The 21,575-nt window shown below is 46.5% G+C and overlaps 1 protein-coding gene and 1 long non-coding RNA gene across 2 annotated transcripts in view; one reads left to right on the top strand and one right to left on the bottom strand.

Moving 5' to 3' along the window:
• Window positions 1-7,226, top strand: part of GNAI2 (G protein subunit alpha i2) — a 44,449-nt gene extending 37,223 nt beyond the window's left edge. Inside the window, exons 5-9 of the mRNA XM_083155833.1 lie at window positions 19-147; window positions 2,760-2,889; window positions 4,095-4,248; window positions 4,747-4,944; window positions 5,395-7,226. Of these exons, the coding sequence (XP_083011959.1) occupies window positions 19-147; window positions 2,760-2,889; window positions 4,095-4,248; window positions 4,747-4,937 (604 nt within the window). The 3' untranslated portion in view covers window positions 4,938-4,944; window positions 5,395-7,226. The remainder of the gene's footprint in view (window positions 1-18; window positions 148-2,759; window positions 2,890-4,094; window positions 4,249-4,746; window positions 4,945-5,394) is intronic.
• Window positions 1-21,575, bottom strand: part of LOC146025781 (uncharacterized) — a 113,681-nt gene that overhangs the window by 24,786 nt on the left and 67,320 nt on the right. The gene's annotated exons all lie outside the window — the stretch shown is intronic.

The raw sequence follows: 21,575 nt of genomic DNA, 5'->3' as shown, positions 1-21,575 counted from the left end.
ACGGTTGTCTCTCCGCAGTTACCTGAATGATCTGGAGCGGATTGCCCGGTCAGACTATGTACCCACTCAGCAGGATGTCCTGAGGACGAGGGTGAAAACCACTGGAATAGTGGAAACACACTTCACTTTCAAAGACCTCCACTTCAAGTGCGTATAGTCACAGTACCTGTGTACCCGGTGCTATGTATATTCTGTAACATTATACAGTATCCATCAGTGTCTCCCCACCCAGATAGTATAGTCACAGTACCTGTGTACTCGTGCTATGTATATTCTATAACGTTGTAGAGTACCCATCAGTGTCTCCCTACCCAGATAGTATAGTCAGACAGTACCTGTGTACCCGGTGCTATGTATATTATATTACATTATGCAGTACCCATCAGTGTCTCCCTACCCAGATATTATAGTCACAGTACCTGTGTACCCGGTGCTATGTATATTATATAACATTATACAGTACCCATCAGTGTCTCCCTACCCAGATATTATAGTCACAGTACCTGTGTACCCGGTGCTATGTATATTATATAACATTATACAGTACCCATCAGTGTCTCCCTACCCAGATAGTATAGTCACACAGTACCTGTGTACCCGGTGCTATGTATATTATATTACATTATGCAGTACCCATCAGTGTCTCCCTACCCAGATAGTATAGTCAGACAGTACCTGTGTACCCGGTGCTATGTATATTATATTACATTATGCAGTACCCATCAGTGTCTCCCTACCTAGATAGTATAGTCACAGTACCTGTGTACCCGGTGCTATGTATATTATATAACATTATACAGTACCCATCAGTGTCTCCCTGCCCAGATAGTATAGTCAGACAGTACCTGTGTACCCAGTGCTATGTATATTATATAACATTATACAGTACCCATCAGTGTCTCCCCCCACCCAGATAGTATAGTCAGACAGTACCTGTGTACCCGGTGCTATGTATATTATATAATATTATACAGTACCCATCAGTGTCTCCCCCCCACCCAGATAGTATAGTCACAGTACCTGTGTACCCTGTGCTATGTATATTATATAACATTACACAGTACCCATCAGTGTCTCCCTAACCAGATAGTATAGTCAGACAGTACATGTGTACCCAGTGCTATGTATATTATATAACATTATACAGTACCCATCAGTGTCTCCCTAACCAGATAGTATAGTCAGACAGTACATGTGTACCCTGTGCTATGTATATTATATAACATTATACAGTACCCATCAGTGTCTCCCCACCCAGATAGTATAGTCACAGTACCTGTGTACCCGGTGCTATGTATATTATATAACATTATACAGTACCCCTCAGTGTCTCCCTACCCAGATAGTATAGTCACAGTACCTGTGTACCTGGTGCTATGTATATTATATAACATTATACAGTACCCCTCAGTGTCTCCCCACCCAGATAGTATAGTCAGACAGTACCTGTGTACCTTGTGCTCTGTATATTGTATAATATTATACAGTACCCATCAGTGTCTCCCCACCCAGATAGTATAGTCACAGTACCTGTGTACCTTGTGCTCTGTATATTGTATAATATTATACAGTACCCATCAGTGTCTCCCTACCCAGATAGTATAGTCAGACAGTACCTGTGTGCCCGGTGCTATGTATATTATATAAGATTGTACAGTACCCATCAGTGTCTCCCTACCCAGATTGTATAGTCAGACAGTACCTGTGTACCTGGTGCTCTGTATACTATATCACCCCCTGTAACTGCGCTGTGCATGACCGGGGGACACGGCTCCAGGAGTCACCAAGTGTACAGACCCCCTAATCTCCCCCAGACAATGAACATTCATTGTTAGTTTTTCTTAATTGTTGCTTTAATTGGTAGTTCCGTAATGGTTTAATTATGGCAAAGAATATTAGATGTGGTGTGATGCAAATTGTACTGATGAGCTGTGCCTGGTTATATGTTATATTACATACCCGCCGCTATATTACAGGTGGGATTGCGCATACTGTTGCCATGGGGACAGGATCTGGCTAATAGGCCTGCTAGGGGCTAATACTGCAGTGTGCCAGGATTGCAGGTAGTGTAATGTTAGCAGGCAGCAGTGATTGGAGGCTGGGATTCCCTATTAAAGGGCAGATTTATTCCATTGAAGCAGCTTCGTGTTCCACCAATCCGTCCTGTGTCCTGAACATAGAACCCTTCTCTCTGCCTGCTACTAATACACAACCAGATCTTGTACAGAACAGTGCCACCCAGTGGCCAGATACTGGTGTGTACATAATGCAGAGCTCACAGCGATGGAGATGTAATAGCCTGCGGATTTTCTGCATCTCTATTCATGTGGAATAACAGGGCGTATTCCCAATTCCCGGTGGTTGTGGGATTAGTAAAATATATGTAAAAGAAATCTATGTTACTTGCACCTACAAATCTAAGCTGCCCATATCAATGGCAGTTAGAGGATGCTGGCTCTTGGAGAACCGCAACAAAGACCATAGAGAAATCAAGGCTTTCCCGGACCCCTCCTTCACCACCTTATTACTCAGATCCACGGGTTCCCAAACTCTGCCATTACAGTGTAGGTTCCATGCAGAGCCATGCTTGAGCAAAGGTGTCTTAATTACATCCTCAGTCAATTTGATTTAACCCTTTGAGTGCCAACATCTGAGAGATGTGCAACCTGTGGTGGCGCTATACCCCTCCGGTAAAGACCACCTGCTTTATTACTGTAATACTGGAGGAGAACTTACCTCCCCCACTCCTTTCCCTGCAGGATGTTTGATGTTGGAGGGCAGCGATCTGAGCGAAAGAAGTGGATCCACTGCTTTGAGGGTGTGACCGCCATTATTTTCTGCGTGGCACTCAGCGCTTATGACCTTGTCCTGGCAGAAGATGAGGAGATGGTGAGTAATGAGGAGAAGATGGTTGTACAGCACTTATCTCACCGTGGGGGCAGGTGTATTAAGCCTTAACAAGAGAGAAATGCGAGGGTGATAAAGAGAGCTAAACATCCAGCCAATCACCTGCTAACTGCCATGTTACAGCGTGTGTTTAAAAAAGTCAGTAAGGAGCTGATTGGCTGGACGTTTATCTCTCTTTATCAACCTTGCATTTATCTCTTGGGAAGGGTTACCAGTAAGGACTGGCCATGAGGGGGTTCTGCTGACATGAAGGGTTACCGGTAAGGCCTGACCATGATGGGTGGTTCTGCTGCCAGGAAGGGTTACCGGTAAGGCCTGACCATGATGGGTGGTTCTGCTGACAGGAAGGGTTACCGGTAAGGCCTGGCCATGAGGGGGTTCTGCTGACAGGAAGGGTTACCGGTAAGGCCTGGCCATGATGGGTGGTTCTGCTGACAGGAAGGGTTACCGGTAAGGCCTGGCCATGATGGGTGGTTCTGCTGACAGGAAGGGTTACCGTAAGGCCTGGCCATGATGGGTGGTTCTGCTGACAGGAAGGGTTACCGGTAAGGCCTGACCATGATGGGTGGTTCTGCTGCCAGGAAGGGTTACCGGTAAGGCCTGACCATGATGGGTGGTTCTGCTGCCAGGAAGGGTTACCGGTAAGGACTGGCCATGAGGGGGGTTCTGCTGACAGGAAGGGTTACCGGTAAGGACTAGCCATGAGGGGGGTTCTGCTGACAGGAAGGGTTACCGGTAAGGACTGGCCATGAGGGGGGTTCTGCTGACAGGAAGGGTTACCGGTAAGGCCGGGCCATGATGGGTGGTTCTGCTGACGGGAGGGGTTACCGGTAAGGACTGGCCATGATGGGTGATTCTGCTGACCGGAGCGGTTACTGGTAAGGACTGGCCATGATGGATGATTCTGCTGACAGGAGGGGTTACTGGTAAGGCCTGGCCATGATGGGTGGTTCTGCTGACAGGAAGGGTTACCGGTAAGGCCTGGCCATGATGGGTGGTTCTGCTGACAGGAAGAGTTACCGGTAAGGCTTGGCCATGATGGGTGATTCTGCTGACCGGAGCGGTTACTGGTAACCAGTACAATCTATGCAGAAAGTTTATGCAAGAATGTCCGACCTGCGCCTCATACAGCCACATTGCTTTTCCCATTGCGGTGCTGTTATCCGCTCACCTTCTCTCTTTCCTAGAACCGGATGCATGAAAGCATGAAGTTGTTTGACAGCATCTGTAACAACAAATGGTTCACCGAGACATCCATCATTCTCTTCCTGAATAAGAAGGACCTGTTTGAGGAGAAGATCACCCAGAGTCCGCTCACCATCTGTTTCCCGGAATACACAGGTGAGAGACGCGTTCTCTAATCAAATGTTGGTTCTATCCAAAGGCAACAAATCAAATTTGTTTTTCCTGATGGCTGCTTCCACACCTCCTTTTGTATCTTAGATCTTGCTCACTCAGTTATGTCTTAGAGGGTATTCAATCTGGGGTCAAGCTCGACAGCCATGACCCTGTCCTGTTCTCGGTCATCTCGACCTAGAATTTGTTGGCGGGATTCAATGTTCCGCTTGCAGCAGGGCGAGAAAGGGGTGTGGCCGCAAGCTGTAGCCGAAATCTAATCATTTCCTGGCCGTTCTCGGCAGAACGAGCCCGACTGCTTGTGAAGTCGGGCTCGTTCTGCTGAGCTCCCCAGTTCAATGCTGTCGAAGAGATGGTCGCCGATGTTTGAATACCCCCTCAGTATATTGTATAATAAGCGCTCCCCAGGCAGAGTGCGCCATCACTCTTTTCACTGTTCCCCATTCGCTCACTTCTACCCCTTGCTTACTGTGGTTCCGTCAGGTGCGAATCAGTACGATGAAGCAGCCAGTTACATCCAGAATAAGTTTGAGGACCTGAACAAGAAGCGTGACACAAAGGAGATCTATACGCACTTCACCTGCGCCACCGACACGAAGAATGTCCAGTTTGTGTTTGATGCAGTCACAGACGTTATCATCAAAAATAACCTAAAGGACTGTGGTCTGTTCTAACCCAGAGGTGAGGAGCTGGCTGCCCCTTTGTCATTGCCTTTTCTGTAGACCTCTTATATGTGCTTTGGCCCTCCTCGCTGGTCTGTGCGTGAGGGGCCACAATGAGCTGGCTCCACTAACCCATCATACACTTATGGAATATTATCAAAGCCACTCTGCACTGCTATGTATTGCCCAGGACTTCAGCATCGCAGCAACAAGCTCTCAGCCACTTCACTAGGGAAGCGGGCTTAATATGGCAGGCTCCCTGGCATCCCGTGAGAGTAGAACAACTGTAAGCATGTAGGTGCAGTACTGGTGGTCCGTCTGTAGGTGGTGCTGTGCGCTCTGTAAGCCATTGAGCACACTGTGCCTGTGTTGGGTCACACGTAGTGGGTTATTCTGTACTAACTGATCTGGTCTCCTCTGATCCAGGTGTGAAGCATTTCCTGACCTTGCTTTTCTTTACCTTCCACAGGGGTTCCGGTAATGGTGACAGATTGGGGAGCAGAGACCTTTTGCCCCTCTCTGGATTTTACAGTTTTTATCCTGAGTGTCTCATTTTGTAATTAACCTTTCCTCTGCTGGATGGAGTCTGCTGTGAAGGGCAGCACTCCGTACAAGGCTGAGCTTATACTGCATCGTCCTATAACCCCTCGGCTTTCACACCTGGGAGTTGCACTCTCCCCTATGCCTCTGGGAACACACCTGCCGGGTCTGGAGGAGGACGGCCTCCGGGTGGGGAATGGCGCGGGATTTGGATACGCTGCAGCCCCTATTTCCAGGATTGCCTCTGACATTTTCTTACCGAACATCTTCTTCTATTGCCTAGACCTCGTGTCTCGCAGCAGAGCCATATCTGTGCATGTAATAGTATAAGGCAATTCTTAACTCCTTGATTGCAAGGATAAGCACAAAGCCGTCTGCAGACCCGTGTCGCTTCCAAGGTTATCTCTCCCATTCTGTTCTGGGGACAGCTCACACCTACTGCATGTTCCCCGGGCTGCAGCTTCCCGGATTATGGCTTCTAGAACATTTCTCTCTGTATATTAATCATTTCCGTACCAGACGGGGCCTATAGCACAATGTCTGCCATCCTTTCTGGCTCTGCTCTGCTTACACTGCACTTCATCCTTCAGCAAAACTCACATTCCTGGTAGAGAAACTGTGTTGCTCACAAGTGAAGGGTAGTGATGAGGAATCTAGTATAGAGATCCGGAGCGGATAGTCTCCTCTCACATGGAAGGGGGGTGGTAGGTGATATTTAAGGAGCTAAATTCCTGTAGCTTTTGTGCCTTCAGCAATTCTGTGTGGGTTTTTTTTTTATATATATATTTTATGGTTATCTTAATATTGTAACTTTAGTTCAGGACATAACAGGATGATAAAAACTGCCTCTCCCCTCCTAATACATGCATTTCCATTATAAAATCCCAGAAGCCTTCGCTTTTCCCCACTTCCTGTCCCCCGAGCCCTCTCCTTCCTCCTGACCCCATATTCCTGGGATCCTCTTCCTCCCGACCCCGTAGTCCCAGGATCTACTCCTTCCTCCCGACCCCGTATTCCCAGGATCTACTCCTTCCTTTTGACCCCGTATTCCCGGGATCTTCCAGTTTCATCATTCCACATATTCCCAGGATGCTTGCCTTCATCCCCACTCCATAATCCTGGGAAACTCTAATTCCTACCTTCTACGATCCGCACCTTCCTCTCTGCCCATATTTTCTGGATTCTCACCTTCCTGCCAACCCTAGATCCGTTGCCGCTGTAACCAAGCTGATCATTGAAGTAGGCTACATGCTCTTATTGGCTTACCAGTCTTGTCTGTCTCCAACTCCTCTTGCATTGCAGATGCTAGTAAGACATGCGACCATTACTATTGCTTAACCCCCATACATGAGAAACTCCAAGTAAATAGGGCAGCGTGAAGCTTCCACTGCAGGTGGCATCTTTCAAAGAAAGTTATGGAGAAGTTATTTTAATTTCATTTTATTTTACTTTTGGGGGGGAGGGGGGGGGGTTATATATAAGTTTTAGGAATATGAAATGGGATCTCCCAGAGAGACATGGACCAAAATGAGCACGTTCCACTGACCACATCCCCTTACAGGATGACCGCAGCCACCTTGTGGGGTTCTTCTCATGAATACAGGCTCTGCCCACAGCATGGCTGCCTACATTTGGGGCGTCTGATGTACATTGCTTTTCCCGCTGCCAGAGCCGCCCTGTTCCCTCACTGTCTTCTATTAGTTTGTTGTTTTTTCTCTGAAATTGTTCACAAAGTTTTAAATAATAAAATGTAGAAACTGACTCCTGACTTTGCATTGACTATCTTCTATTCTACCGCAAACCTTCCAATAAGTGACGGTCATTTCATGTAACAGGCCTTAGGGGGCGCTACAGATGTTCGATTATTTCTTCTTCTATATTTATTTGTGCCAATGACCGTACCTCTGCAGCAACATTTATCTGGGTTCTTCTGTGGTGTAGGTGGGCGCATTATACTGGTGCATGCATAAAATGCTAAGGGAACAGAGGAAGGCCCCACTTTGGCTCTTGGGGTTGTATACAATTGTGCTTTAGTTCCATGGTAAACCTAAACTTCACTACATGAACTGTATAAGCAAAAAAATATATATATATATTTGTGAAAAGAAAGTAAGTAACATTACAAGGGTCTCAATATCTTAAATGCAGCCCATTTTATAAATACAATACAAACCTAAAATGTCAGTGTTCATTTAGCCCATATGTGGCCATAGTGTGAAGCCTATATATCTGCTTGGTATCTAGAGTGGGCCTTATTTCTGTCACTCCCTCTAGGTGATGCAGGGAAACAATTATCTTGCACCATAGGTTAATTGTGACTACCAAGGACATGTGCTGGCGAGAGGGGGGTACACCACAGCGGCTGCACCCCTGAACCACGCCTGCTACCTGGCCTATCTGAAAACTACATAAGTCTCCCCCCCCCATGATCCTGCACATGGTATATAATAATATAATGAATGGGTATTGCAGCAGATGGCTCTATTTCCTGGACAAATACTTATGGACCTATGTTCCGGCAGATCGTGCTATATACAGTGGTGCTTGAAAGTTTGTGAACCCTTCAGAATTTTGTATATTTCTACTGAAGTTTGGCCTAAAACTGCCTCAGATTTACACTCCAGTCCTAAAAAAAAGAGATGGAGACAAAATCCATCAAATGAGACAAAAAAATGAGAAGGACTCGTTCTATTATTGAAGAAATGATCCAATATCACATATTTGTGGGTGAGCCTTTAGGTTTAGCCGATATTTTCGAGTTAGGCATTTTCCATCTATGGGATGACAATTGGGTGTGAGGGGGACAACCTGTCCCCTCATGATTCCATCAAAGCCTGGTGTTCATAACACAAGTTTGTAGAAGTGTATCCGGCCACGAACAAAGGAGATTTCTGAGGAGCTTAGAAGAAAAGTTGTTGATGCTCATCAGGCTGGAAAAGCTTATAGAACGATGTCTAATGAGACTCCACCAATCGCCAGACAGATTGTGTACAAATGGAGGAAATTCCAGACCATTATTACCCTCCCCAAGAGTGGTTGACCAACAAAGATCACGCCGAGAGCAAGGTGTTTCATCGTTTGCAATGTCACAAAGGACCTAAGCAACTGAAGGCCTTTCTCACACTAATTCATTTTATTGTTCATAAGTCATACATTCACTAATTGCAAGTGGCTCCCAATTGCGGGGGAGCCTACAGCACCCCTGGAAGAGCAGGCATATCTCTTGCATCCGGCTGGCTCCTCAGTAGAGGTAGGTTTCAGATATAATCAAAGGCATTTACGTGCCGTAGGGGCTAAAATTACGCAATTTGTATAATTTTAGCTCTGCCCAGCGGACCTGCAAATCAAGGCATTTTTCATGAAATGGGGGCGAAGCTTGTCAGTGTCAGACTATCTGCCCCCTGAAGATGCCTCTCTGAGCTGTTCCTGGAGAGGAAAACTCAAAAGTAGGTATGTCATAAGTCCACCGCCAGGAGGACACTGAGGGGCAATTTATTAAGCTCAGTGAAGTGATCAAAGTGGCTGGTACTTTCACAGCACAAACAGCTCCTAACTGCCATTTTTCAAACTCATCTTGTAACTTAACAGTTAGGAACTGATTGGCTGGTGATAAAGTACCGGGCACTTTATCACTTTACCAAGCAAATAAATCTGCCCCTCAACAATGGCGTGCATGGCAGGACTGCAAGGAGTAAACTTCAGCTCTCCAAATAGAACTTTGCTGCCAATCTTCATTTTGCTAAAGATCCACCTGGACAAGCCGGAAGTCTATTGGATTAAAGTTTTGTGGACAGTTGAAAATAGCGCTTCTAGGATTAAATGAAAATCTTTGTTTTAAGAGCGGACGCTGCACTTCAGCAGAAACCCCTCGTAACAGCTGTGACCGTGTGATGTTGATATCATGGTTTGGGCCTGTTTTGCTGCACTAGGCCCAGGACGACTTGCCATCATTGATTGGACAACGATTTCTTAATTATACCAGAATATACAAAACCAAAATATTATCACATCTATCAGTGAGCTCCATCTTAAGAGAACGTGGCTCATGCAACAAGATAAATACCATAGAATAGTTAAAGAAGAATAAACACATTTCAAGTTTAAGAAGTAATGATCTTAATAAAACTGAAACGCTGTGGAAGGACCTGGAGGGAGCAGTTCATGGGAGGAACGTAACAGTTGTCTTGTACTGAATAATGGGGTAATATTCCTCCAAGCTGATGTTCAGGTCTAATCAACAATGCCGGAAATGTTTAGATGCAGCTACTGCTGCACAAGGGTCATACCAGACACTGAAATCAAGGGCCACTCACAGATACAGTATGTAATATTGGATCATTTTCCTCAAGTGTCTAAGTCTTAGTTTTGTTTAATTTGGCCAATTTATCTACCTTTAGGACTTTTGTGAAAATCTGAGATCATTTTTGGTCAAATTTCAGCAGAAACTTTGGAAGGGTTCATGAACTTTGAAGCACCACTGTAGATATATTCCAGCAGATGTGTCCCAGTAGAGGGTTATATAAATATATATTTATATTTCAGTAGATGGTTCTATTATTATAGTTTATTTATATGGTGCCACAAGGGGTCCGCAGCACCTGACAATACATAGTTGAGTGGAAAACAACAATTTACAGTACATTGCAATTTAGGACAAGTACATGGTAAATAAAGACCGCTCCATCAGGGGACAGGACACTGAGGTAATGATGAGGGTGGTAGAGAGATATTCTAAGAAATGCACATGAAGAGAGAGGGCCCTGCTCGTGAGAGATTACATTCTACAGGAAGCTATATAAATGTGTCCCAGCAGATGGCGCTATATCAGTGATGGCTAACCTTGACACTCCCAGCAATCCCTGAATCAGTTTTAGCATGGCCAAATAGTAAAAATGTAGCAGGACATTCTGGGATGTGTAGTTCAACAACAGCTGGAGTGTCAAGTTTAGCCATCACTGCGCTATATAAATGTGATCCAGCAGATGGCACTATATAATAATTATCATTTCTCCAGTAGGGTTCAAGGCAGTTTAAAGATAGCATAAACATAATAGAGAGGTTTAGATTTGCATAAAATATGGAGACCATTATTTATTTATAGTGTCTTATATAGTGCAGCAGATTCCGTTACAGTGTCTTATATAGTGCAGCAGATTCCATTACAGTGTCTTATATAGTGCAGCAGATTCCATTACAGTGTCTTATATAGTGCAGCAGATTCCGTTAGTGTCTTATATAGCGCAGCAGATTCTGTTACAGCGTCTTATATAGAGCAGCAGATTCCGTTAGTGTCTTATATAGCGCGGCAGATTCCGTTACAGCCTCTTATATAGCGCGGCAGATTCCGTTAGTGTCTTTTATATAGCGCAGCAGATTCCGTTACAGCGTCTTGTATAGCGCAGCAGATTCTGTTACAGCGTCTTATATAGAGCAGCAGATTCCGTTATAGCGTCAGATATAGAGCAGCAGATTCCGTTACAGCGTCTTATATAGAGCAGCAGATTCCGTTAGTGTCTTATATAGCCCAGCAGATTCCGTTACAGCATCTTATATAGAGCAACAGATTCCGTTACAGCGTCTTATATAGAGCAGCAGATTCCGTTACAGTGTCTTATATAGCCCAGCAGATTCCGGTTATAGCGTCTTATATAGAGCAACAGATTCCGTTACAGCGTCTTATATAGAGCAGCAGATTCTGTTACAGCGTCTTCTATAGAGCAGCAGATTCCGTTAGTGTCTTATATAGCGCAGCAGATTCCGTTACAGCGTCTTGTATAGCGCAGCAGATTCTGTTACAGCGTCTTATATAGCGCAGCAGATTCCGTTACAGCGTCTTATATAGAGCAGCAGATTCCGTTACAGTGTCTTATATAGCGCAGCAGATTCCGTTACAGTGTCTTATATAGCGCAGCAGATTCCGTTACAGTGTCTTATATAGCCCAGCAGATTCCGGTTATAGCGTCTTATATAGAGCAACAGATTCCGTTACAGCGTCTTATATAGAGCAGCAGATTCCGTTACAGCGTCTTATATAGAGCAGCAGATTCTGTTACAGCGTCTTCTATAGAGCAGCAGATTCCGTTAGTGTCTTATATAGCGCAGCAGATTCCGTTACAGCGTCTTGTATAGCGCAGCAGATTCTGTTACAGCGTCTTATATAGCGCAGCAGATTCCGTTACAGTGTCTTATATAGCGCAGCAGATTCCGTTACAGTGTCTTATATAGCGCAGCAGATTCCGTTACAGTGTATTATATAGCGCAGCAGATTCCGTTAGTGTCTTATATAGCGCAGCAGATTCCGTTGCAGCGTCTTATACAGCGCGGCAGATTCCGTTAGTGTCTTATATAGCGCAGCAGATTCCGTTGCAGTTTCTTATATAGCGCAGCAGATTCCGTTACAGCGTCTTATACAGCGCGGCAGATTCCGTTACAGCGTCTTAAATAGCGCGGCAGATTCCGTTACAGCGTCTTATATAGCGCGGCAGTTTCCGTTACAGTGTATTATATAGCGCAGCAGTTTCCGTTAGTATCTTATATAGCACAGCCGACTCCGTTAGTGTCTTATATAGCGCAGCAGATTCCGTTGCAGTTTCTTATATAGCGCAGCAGATTCCGTTACAGCGTCTTATATATCGCAGCAGATTCCGTTACAGTGTTTTATACAGTGCAGCAGATTCCGTGGCAGTGTCTTACGTAGCGCACCAGATTCCGTGGCAGTGTCTTATGTAGCTCAGCTGATTCCGTTGCAGTTTCTTATGTAGCGCAGACGATTCCATTGCAGTTTCTTATGTAGCGCAGCCGATTCCGTTGCAGTGTCTTATGTTGCGCAGCCGATTCCGTTGCAGTGTCTTATGTAGCGCAGCCGATTCCGTTGCAGGTTTTTATGTAGCGCATCAGATTCTGTTGTGCTTTACAATTGTAGACAGTGATAAAACAAACTGGGTAACAACAGACAGACTTTGAAGTAGGAGGGCTCTGGGGATGATACGAAGGTGTAGCAGCCATATTGGGCCTATAGGTCAAAGCATTATTTATCCTACCCGCAAAGGTGCCAGGTGAGGCAGCCATTGTAGTCGTACTATGCAGGCGCACACTGAGCAGTACAGGCACTGCCTGGAAGTGATTACATATGAGGGCAGCACAGAGATTGTAATGGTTAGCATTACTGCCTAACAGCATTGAGGTATTGTGTTCCATTCCCACCATGGCGCTAACTGTGTTTGTATGTTCTCCCCGTACTTGCGTGGGTTTCCTCTGGGTACTCCAGTTTCCTCCCACAATACTGGTAGGTTTATTGGCTCCCAACAAAATTAACCCTAGAATGTCTGTGTGCGTTTACATGTGGTAGGGAATATAGATTGTAAACTCCACTGTGGCAGGGACTGATGTTCATATATTCTCTGTAAAGAATATATGTGCGCTATATAAATAACTGGTAATAGATAATAATACTGAGATACTTGAAGAATTTTCAGAACTACACCCATTATTCCTTCTACACGCCATGTAAGGTAGCGGGCGCATGGAAACAAAACATACCTGGGAAAAATCAGTGACTAATGGGATGCCCACTGCATAAATAGCATCGGTGGATGAGCATTGTTCCAGAAGATGGTGCTATAGTACATAGAAGGTGCAATAATCCCGTGCACCAAGAGATGGTGCTATATTGGTATGTACCAGCAGAGAGAGGGAGAACTGCACTAGATAACAGTGAAAACAGCACAAAAATTAATTTTCAAGATTAGCACAAATGCGCTTCAGGGACTTTCTTCTATACTATGTAAGGATTTTATTTGTATAGCAATTTTCTCCTGTTGGACTAACACTCACTTTACAGAAACATGGTGCACTGTACAAGGATTTGGTATAAATGAATATAGAACACCACACAGAAATGATTAATAACAGAAACCTAGAGGGCACAATAAGCAGAGCAGAGAGTTGGTGCAGACATTTTGGGTAATAACTGACGTGGGTTATACACAGAGTCATAATGGGGCAGATGTATTAAGCCTTTACAATAGATAAATGCAAGGGTGAGAGAGAGAGAGATAAACGTCCAGCCAATCGGCTCCTTACTGACTTTTTTCAAACACAGCCTGTAACATGACAGGTAGGAGCTGATTGGCTGGACGTTTATCTCTCTCTATCACCCTTGCATTTATCTCTTGTCAAGGCCCCATTGTGAGGAGAACCAACTATTAGCCAGAGTAAGTGCTGTGGGCAGCATGGACAGCAGCCAGATGGGATGGTTAGGACTCAGTAAGGTGCTGGGGGGTTGGTACAGAGAGCTGGAGCCATGCTGACTGCAGTGTATCACACAGCTACTGGAGGACATATCTAGCCGTGTTACATTGTGTTGCTGGAAGATCCCATCCCAGCATATTTGGGTGTACGTGATCTGCAAGGATGGCAGCCCCCAGTCATGTGTCTAGAACCCCCTATTCTGTTATTTACACCGCTGTAGCATGGCAGTGATTATGGGCACACTATGTATGCTTACTTGTGTGGAATAGGTTTCTCACAGAAGAAACCACACAAAATGTCAGGTAACCGCGACCTAATGCTAGGAATAGGGTCCCACCATAACTGTCCGGTCCATGTATTATTACCCAATTCATAAGCGTAACATGGGGCTAATTCAGAATGGATTGCTAATATGAGAATTTCCAGTGGGCTATGAGGAGAAAGTCACCGCCCAGACAGAAACTGTGAGAGATGTGAATGGATCGCTAATCAGCATCTACTCACAGACCCATACGCAATTCCCGAACCATCAATAGGACTTTGCCGTCTGTGACTCCCACTAGTCAGCAAATGAGGAAGTGGTAATCTCTGATGTCACAGACCTTCCTCATAAATGCCCGGACACGCCTTCATTATTCCAACCACTCACAGAACATGGCTGGTTACCACCCCCAAATGCCGGCCTCATATTACAAGGGGATTACGTCCCATGTGCATTTTCTGTCACTAATTACGCATGCGCACAGTACAGTACAGTACACATACAGTACACACAGTACAGTATACATACAGTACACACACACAGTACAGTGCACATACAGTACAGTACATACACAGTACAGTGCACATATAGTACAATACACATATAGTACAATACACATACAGTACATACACAGTACAGTGCACATATAGTACAATACACATACAGTACAGTACATACACAGTACAGTGCACATATAGTACAATACACATATAGTACAATACACATACAGTACAGTACATACACAGTACAGTGCACATATAGTACAATACACATACAGTACAGTACATACACAGTACAGTGCACATATAGTACAATACACATATAGTACAATACACATACAGTACAGTGCACATACAGTACAGTACACATGCGATACAGTACACGTACAGTACAGTACACATGCGCAGTCCTTCCATCATTTACAAATTCTATATTTAGTGAATTAGCCCCATGTGAGGCAGCCATGTTGTTCGCACCACAGAGGTTACAGTGTGAGAGATAAGCCATACAGGGCCTGAGGCATACGTGGGAAAAGTGACACGTATGTGGCAGTAGAATATAACATGTATGAATAGATCCACGTGAAGTACTGTACATACTGCCAACGAATAAAGGAATTTCAGAGGCTGTGTAACATACAGAGGGGCGCAAGTACATGGTAAATACAGTGCTGCGGCAAATGACCGCTGCTTAGCGAGCGGTAGTGAATCAAGCCCAGTATTTTCTTTATCTGCACCACTAACGCATTTTACTGTAAACAGCAAAGTCCCTTGGCCCTGGAGTTCTTTTACATGAACATCAGACTTAATTGCCCGGCAATGTGACTAGGATGCATCTGGAGACTGTGCTGATATGCAACATTTGTATATCTGTGTGTGACTCAGTCTATATGGCAACAGAACCGGCATGAGAAGAAGCTGCTGCACCGCAGTACTTCATATGAAGCTTCTGACTCAGTTGCACATAGATATACAAGTGTCACATGATCAATACAGTCTCCTGATGCTTCCCAGTCACCTCACATGCGACTCAGATGCCCCACGGGACTAGGCGCTCCGAGAGGCACAACTGCAGCAATGAGGACACATCTGTACATACTGCAGATGCCGACAAGCAAAACCTGAAATCCTGGAAATTACGTTTGGGCGATCCTGGCAGTGTGAGGAGGGGGACAAAGAATAATAGGGATTGTCACATTAAGCGAAACGCATGAGCCCAGCTCATCCTTGTGATAGAAAAACGAATCAATTGGAAATGGTTCCAAGTACCGAGCTGACTGTTCCTGGTATGCCAGACCCTGGAGAGGATATACGTGTGCTGTAACCTGACCTGCTCACTGCTGTGTAATGATGGACAGTATTGTATATTGGCAGGTATGGGATCATGATGCCCATCACAACGCATGGCATTGCAGTCATGTAGCTGCTCCTGTATCACATCCACTTATTATTTATTAACAGTTTCTTATATAGCGCACACATATTCTGCAGCGCTGTACAGAGAATACATGAATACTCAGTGGCCCCAGTGGAGCTTACACTCTATATTCCCTACCACATGTACACGCACACACAGACATTGAAGAGATAATTTTGTTAGGAGACAAATAACCTACCAGTATATTTTAGGATTGTGGGAGGAAACCGGAGTACCCGGAGGAAACTCACGCAAACACGGGGTGCACAGTTAGGGCCATGGAGGGAAACAATCCCCTCAGTGCTGTGAGGCAGTAATGCCTCTGCCCCAACTTATAGTACCGCCAGCTGAAGCTGCTCTGTCTGCCTCCTTCCATGCTGCAGGTCCTGACAGAATAGAACATGCTGCAGCTCTACAGGGGCTCATGCCAGAGTCACCATCAGAGCAGCTCCCAGTCAAGATCAGTGGTGCCAGTGGGCACTGAGACGGACGTAAATCATTCGCAGCTTTGTCTGCAAGGCGCCACAGACTAATGTATAGCATCAGTGAGGTGGGGGACTGTCAATGGGACCAGCAATCTCTATATATACAGGGAAAGAGAATTGTGTATTCCTAGATCATGGAGGAAAGATATACGTGGCTGGGCAGGGAACAACCGGTCCCAGCATGTCCAGCTAGCCATACTTTATAGTCCCTGGTAGGCATAGATCTACTGATCCAGCTTCCGTGGCACAGGCTACTGATATTTCCCAGTATGGATGTGACTTCACTGGCGATATGACAGGGTGCAGTGTTGTCCGACCTGTGTGACCTCCCCCATAACACAGCGCAACACAAGAAGGGGGGAGGGGGGGGGGGACTCATGGGCGACAATGGGCGACAATGGGCAGCTCTGTCCCCAGACTTGGGAGGGGACACTTTTCTCCCCTTGGACGAGAGCCACCTGAAAGGACAAAAGAAACTATTGTCATGACACCCCCACAGCCATGGCAGACGGAGAGTGGGAGCAGAGGGAATGTGGAGGCCTACAACTCGCTATGGGCACGGTTGTACATATGTACTGCTACCTGTATGTGATACCGTGATCCCTGGTGCAGTGTACACAGGGCCCGACTTCTCCTCTGCTCCTGAACCGAGCTGAAGTTTAGGGGCCAAAGATCAGAAGTCAATGAGTCAGAATGATCTCACAGCCTGGTCCACATTCATCGTCCATTCATAGCCGGAGACTCAGCTGAGTGCAGCGTAATCTGCCCAGACAAAGCCGCTCTCCACAATGCACTGCACCATAAATCTGAATGTGGCGGTGCTGTATTATTGCTCATATACATAGCCGTAGTATATGATTAGTAGAAAAGTGCTGTATACTTGTAATTATTAATATCATCATCTTAGGGGCAGACATAATACTAATTGCAGTGGTATTGAAATCAACTGAGAAAAAGTATTTTCCGCAAGAAACAAGTTGAAAATGGCCTCAGTGTGGGTGCCTGATGACGTCCCGACGGTCGTGATACCGAAATTGGATTCCCAACAGTTAAATGTCTGACAGAGGATATTCTCCCTCGTGGTGGGTAAAGCGAGACCGCAAGGGGCTTCAATGCACTTGATCCCCATCAGAGTACCGGCATTCGGAATCCTGACTGTCGGCCCACTATATCACACCCCTCAGTGTAAGACTACCAAAGCATCTATAGCAGAGGTGATCAGTATCTAATAATGTAATAGTATTTGTTTGAACGCTATTATATTATCAAATAAATCATAGACATGACTCGGGGGGAGGGATAGCACCCTCTGCTGGGAGAGACTCGGGGGAGGGATAGCACCCTCTGCTGGGAGAGAGGGGCAGCCCAGAGACTCGGGGGGAGGGATAGCACCCTCTGCTGGGAGAGAGGGGCAGCCCAGAGACTCGGGGGAGGAATAGCACCCTCTGCTGGGAGAGAGGGGCAGCGCAGAGACTCGGGGGAGGGAGCGCTCCCTCTGCTGTGAGAGAGGGGCAGCGCCGACTCAGGGGAGGTATAGCACCCTCTGCTGGGAGAGAGGAGCAGCACAGAGACTCGGGGAAGGTATAGCTCCCTCTGCTGGGAGAGAGGGGCAGCGCAGAGATTTGGGGAAGGTATAGCTCTCTCTGCTGGAAGAGAGGGGCAGCGCAGAGACTCGGGGGAGGGAGCGCTCCCTGGGCTGGAAGAGAGGCACAGCAAACAGACTCAGGGGGGGAATAGCCCACACCCCATATCTGTGTGTGTTATGGTGATTTACCAGTACTAGAGGCACAGGACACTCCATATCTGTGTGTTATGGTGATTTACCAGTCCTAGAGGCATAGGACACTCCATATCTGTGTGTTATGGTGATTTACCAGTCCTAGAGGCACAGGAAACTCCATATCTGTGTGTGTGATGGTGAGATACCAGTCCTAGAGGCACAGGATACTCCATATATATTTGGTGTGTTTTGCCATGAATCACGGGAGGGGGGGTCGCGCCGCGAATCACGGGAGTCGCGGGGGGTTTGCCGCGAATCGCGGGAGTGCCGTGAATCGTGGGAGGGGGGGCGCGAATCGCGGGAGGCGCTCACCTGGTGGCTGTGGAGTAGCAGTGTCTTTGCTGGGCAACATGGGGAGGCAGAGGGTGTCTGGCACTGTGGCAAACCTCCCAACATGACCCTCTCCAGGAGGGACACATTGCTCTGCTCCTGCACTTTCCTCTTGATGTTGTATGATTACCATCACCTGTGTTGCAGCACCTTTCTCCTCAATTAACCTGCTTAACACAGATGAGGGTAATGCAATAAGAGGAAAGTGCAGAGCAGAGCATTGTGTCCCTCCTGGCATGGATCATGTTGGGAGGTATGCTGTGGGCTCACTGGGCTGGTTCTCTGGTCAGTCATGTGATGTGAGTCAGAGGCTCCACCCAGCATTATACACACACTCACACACTTTGAGTGACAGATGTAGCCAAATATATAGATGGTGATTTACTAGTCCTAGAGGCACAGAACACTCCATATCTATGTACGGGATGGTGATATACCAGTCCTAGAGGTACAGGACACCTCCTTTGTGTTGAGCAATTCCCAGACAGTGACCCTCCCCATGACACACCCACAGCCCACCCATTGACACGCCCCCAGCCCCGCCTTATGGGTTTGTTTTTTACATTTGCTTCAAATCTATTCTTGAGTTTGCACACGGTAATGCCACATACACATTACTTCACGTCACACACTGTAATGCCCATTACACGTTATGCCACACACTGATGCCCATTACACATTATGCCACACACCGTGATGCCCATTACACATTATGCCATGAGTGAACAATTTAAAAAAACAACTAGGGACAAAATTGACAGTGGCACCATAATGCCTATTACACGTCACACATCCATATTATACCACATGCCATAGTGCCTATTACACGTTATGCCAGGGCTCAATAATTTTTCTGAAAAAGGACAACAGTGACAGTGCGCACCAGAGGCCATTAAGAGTTATGCCCGGGCTCAACAATTTTTTTTAAATAAGGACAACATAGACAGTGCGTGCCGAAGGCGTGCGCCAAAAACACCAGAATGCCTATTATACGTCACACAACCCTTACATAAGTATACTATATGCCCATTACACGTTATGCCACACACTCTACTGCCCATTACACGTTATCCCAAACACAACGTAATGCCCATTACATATACCACACACCATAATGGCTATTCCATATTATGCCATATAAATGCCGCCTACCTCCATGTTAATTGCTTGGGGTTTCATGCTCGATGCCACGGGAGAGTGCAAATGCCTGTTGTCAAGGTGGAGGGCAAATGCTCTTTGACAAGGGGAAGGCAAATGCCTGATGCCAAGGTGGAGGGCAAATGCCTGTTGCCAAGGTGGAGGGCAAATGCTCATTGCCAAGGGGGGCGGCAAATGCCTGTTGCCAAGGGGGACGACAAATGCCTGTTGCCAAGGGGGAGGGCAGATGCTCATTGCCATGGGGGAGGGCAGATGCTCATTGCCAAGGGGGAGGGCAAATACCTGTTGCCAAGGGGGAGGGCAGATGCTCGTTGCCGAGGGGAGGGCAAATGCCTGTTACCAAGTTGAGTACAAATGCTCCTTGCCAAGGGGAATGCAAATTAATCAGGCAGCTTGAGCAGGGCAGAGGAGATTGCGCTGCTCTGCAGCACTGTATCAGACACCAGAGCAGGTCTGTCTGCGGACCTGCTCCTGCTCATCCTCCTCACAGTCACAGTGCTGCCGTTCTCTAGCTGGCTTTCCCCGACAGTGCATGATCTCCCACCTCCAGTCTCCAGTTCCCGGACATTGTATAGTCCGGGAACGCCACACGTCCAGACTCTGGGTCTAATTATTGGACTGTCCGGAGTAATCCCGGACGGGTGGTAACCCTAAGGACACTCGATATCTTTGTGTGTTTTATGGCGAGATACCAGTCCTAGAGGCACAGGACACTCCATATATGTGTGTGTTATGGTGATATACCAGTCCTAGAGGCACAGGACACTCCAAAACTGTGTGCGAGATGGTGCTATACCAGTCCTAGAGGTAAAGGAAACTCCATATTTATGTTAATAGTCACTAGATGTATTGACTTGGCAATGCTGTGTAAATGAGTGATAAAAGGAAAACACAGGACGTGTGCCTGGTTAGAGGTTTCCGGCCTTGTATCCACATGCCCAGGTCTCTGGCTTGCATATAGTCTACTTCAGGTATGTCCAAACTGTGGCCCTCCAGCATGCCCTGCCATAGTTTTAGCATTCCCTAATAACAAAACTGTGGCAAAGCATGATGGGACTTGTAGTTTCACAAAAGCTGGAGGGCCACAGTTTGGACATGCCTGGTCTACTTGTACATAGGTTTCCCATACTTTTGCTTTATACCGGGACACTAATGAATTAAACAGGTTCTGTGGCTGGTGTAATCCCAGTGTCCCAGGATATTATGGTAAGAATGGGTATTCCCCACAGGGTTAACGGTGAGCTGGACCGAATAGGCATGTCAGTGCAAAATACACCCTGGAACAAGATTCTACTTAGATTTCAGAGCTACTCTTACAAGTAATCTGTGTCCAACGGGGTAAGCCTGGGCAGGAGGATATGCAGAGAACATTCTGACCAAATACCTACTTTATTACGCCTTGTGCCGCCATGTTTCCGGAGACCTGCGCAGGCGCACTAGACGCTGGCACAATGCGGAGTCTACTGAATCGTGTGCTACAGCAGCGTGCATTGTGTACTAGATGCAATGCAATTTACTGCGAAACGTATGCGCTGCACATTCTTTTCGGACTTGGATGTGTGCTGGAACGCGCATCGCATCGGAAGCCCAAAACGCACTGTGGATGTTTGTTGTAATAGTTCTGTGCCCTTTGCTACAGCTCTGCGCCAGTCTCCAGGAGCTTACCTGACAAGTGTAACCCAGACCCATCAGTATACAGACCCGCTGTGCCCGCTCATTGAGCGACTGTGGGGCATCCATCCCTGTGAAAGGCAGGGGTGAAATGTTTGTGATGCCCCCTCCCTGCCGTCACTCTTCTTCTGTTGCTCTTCCATTGTTCCCATAATAAACCACAGCCCCGGTTCTGCCCCCATCCCCACGCCGTGCCTCTATTTAAGGCAGAAGAGAGGTCACTACAGTGAATAGAGACCCGGAGATGGGTGAGCGCT

Source organism: Crinia signifera, chromosome 8 (assembly GCF_055691185.1).
Source record: "Crinia signifera chromosome 8, ASM5569118v1, whole genome shotgun sequence".
Taxonomy (NCBI): Eukaryota; Metazoa; Chordata; class Amphibia; order Anura; family Myobatrachidae; genus Crinia; species Crinia signifera.
The sequence above is the reverse complement of the archived record's forward strand: the minus strand, read 5'-3'. Positions and strand labels throughout refer to the sequence as shown.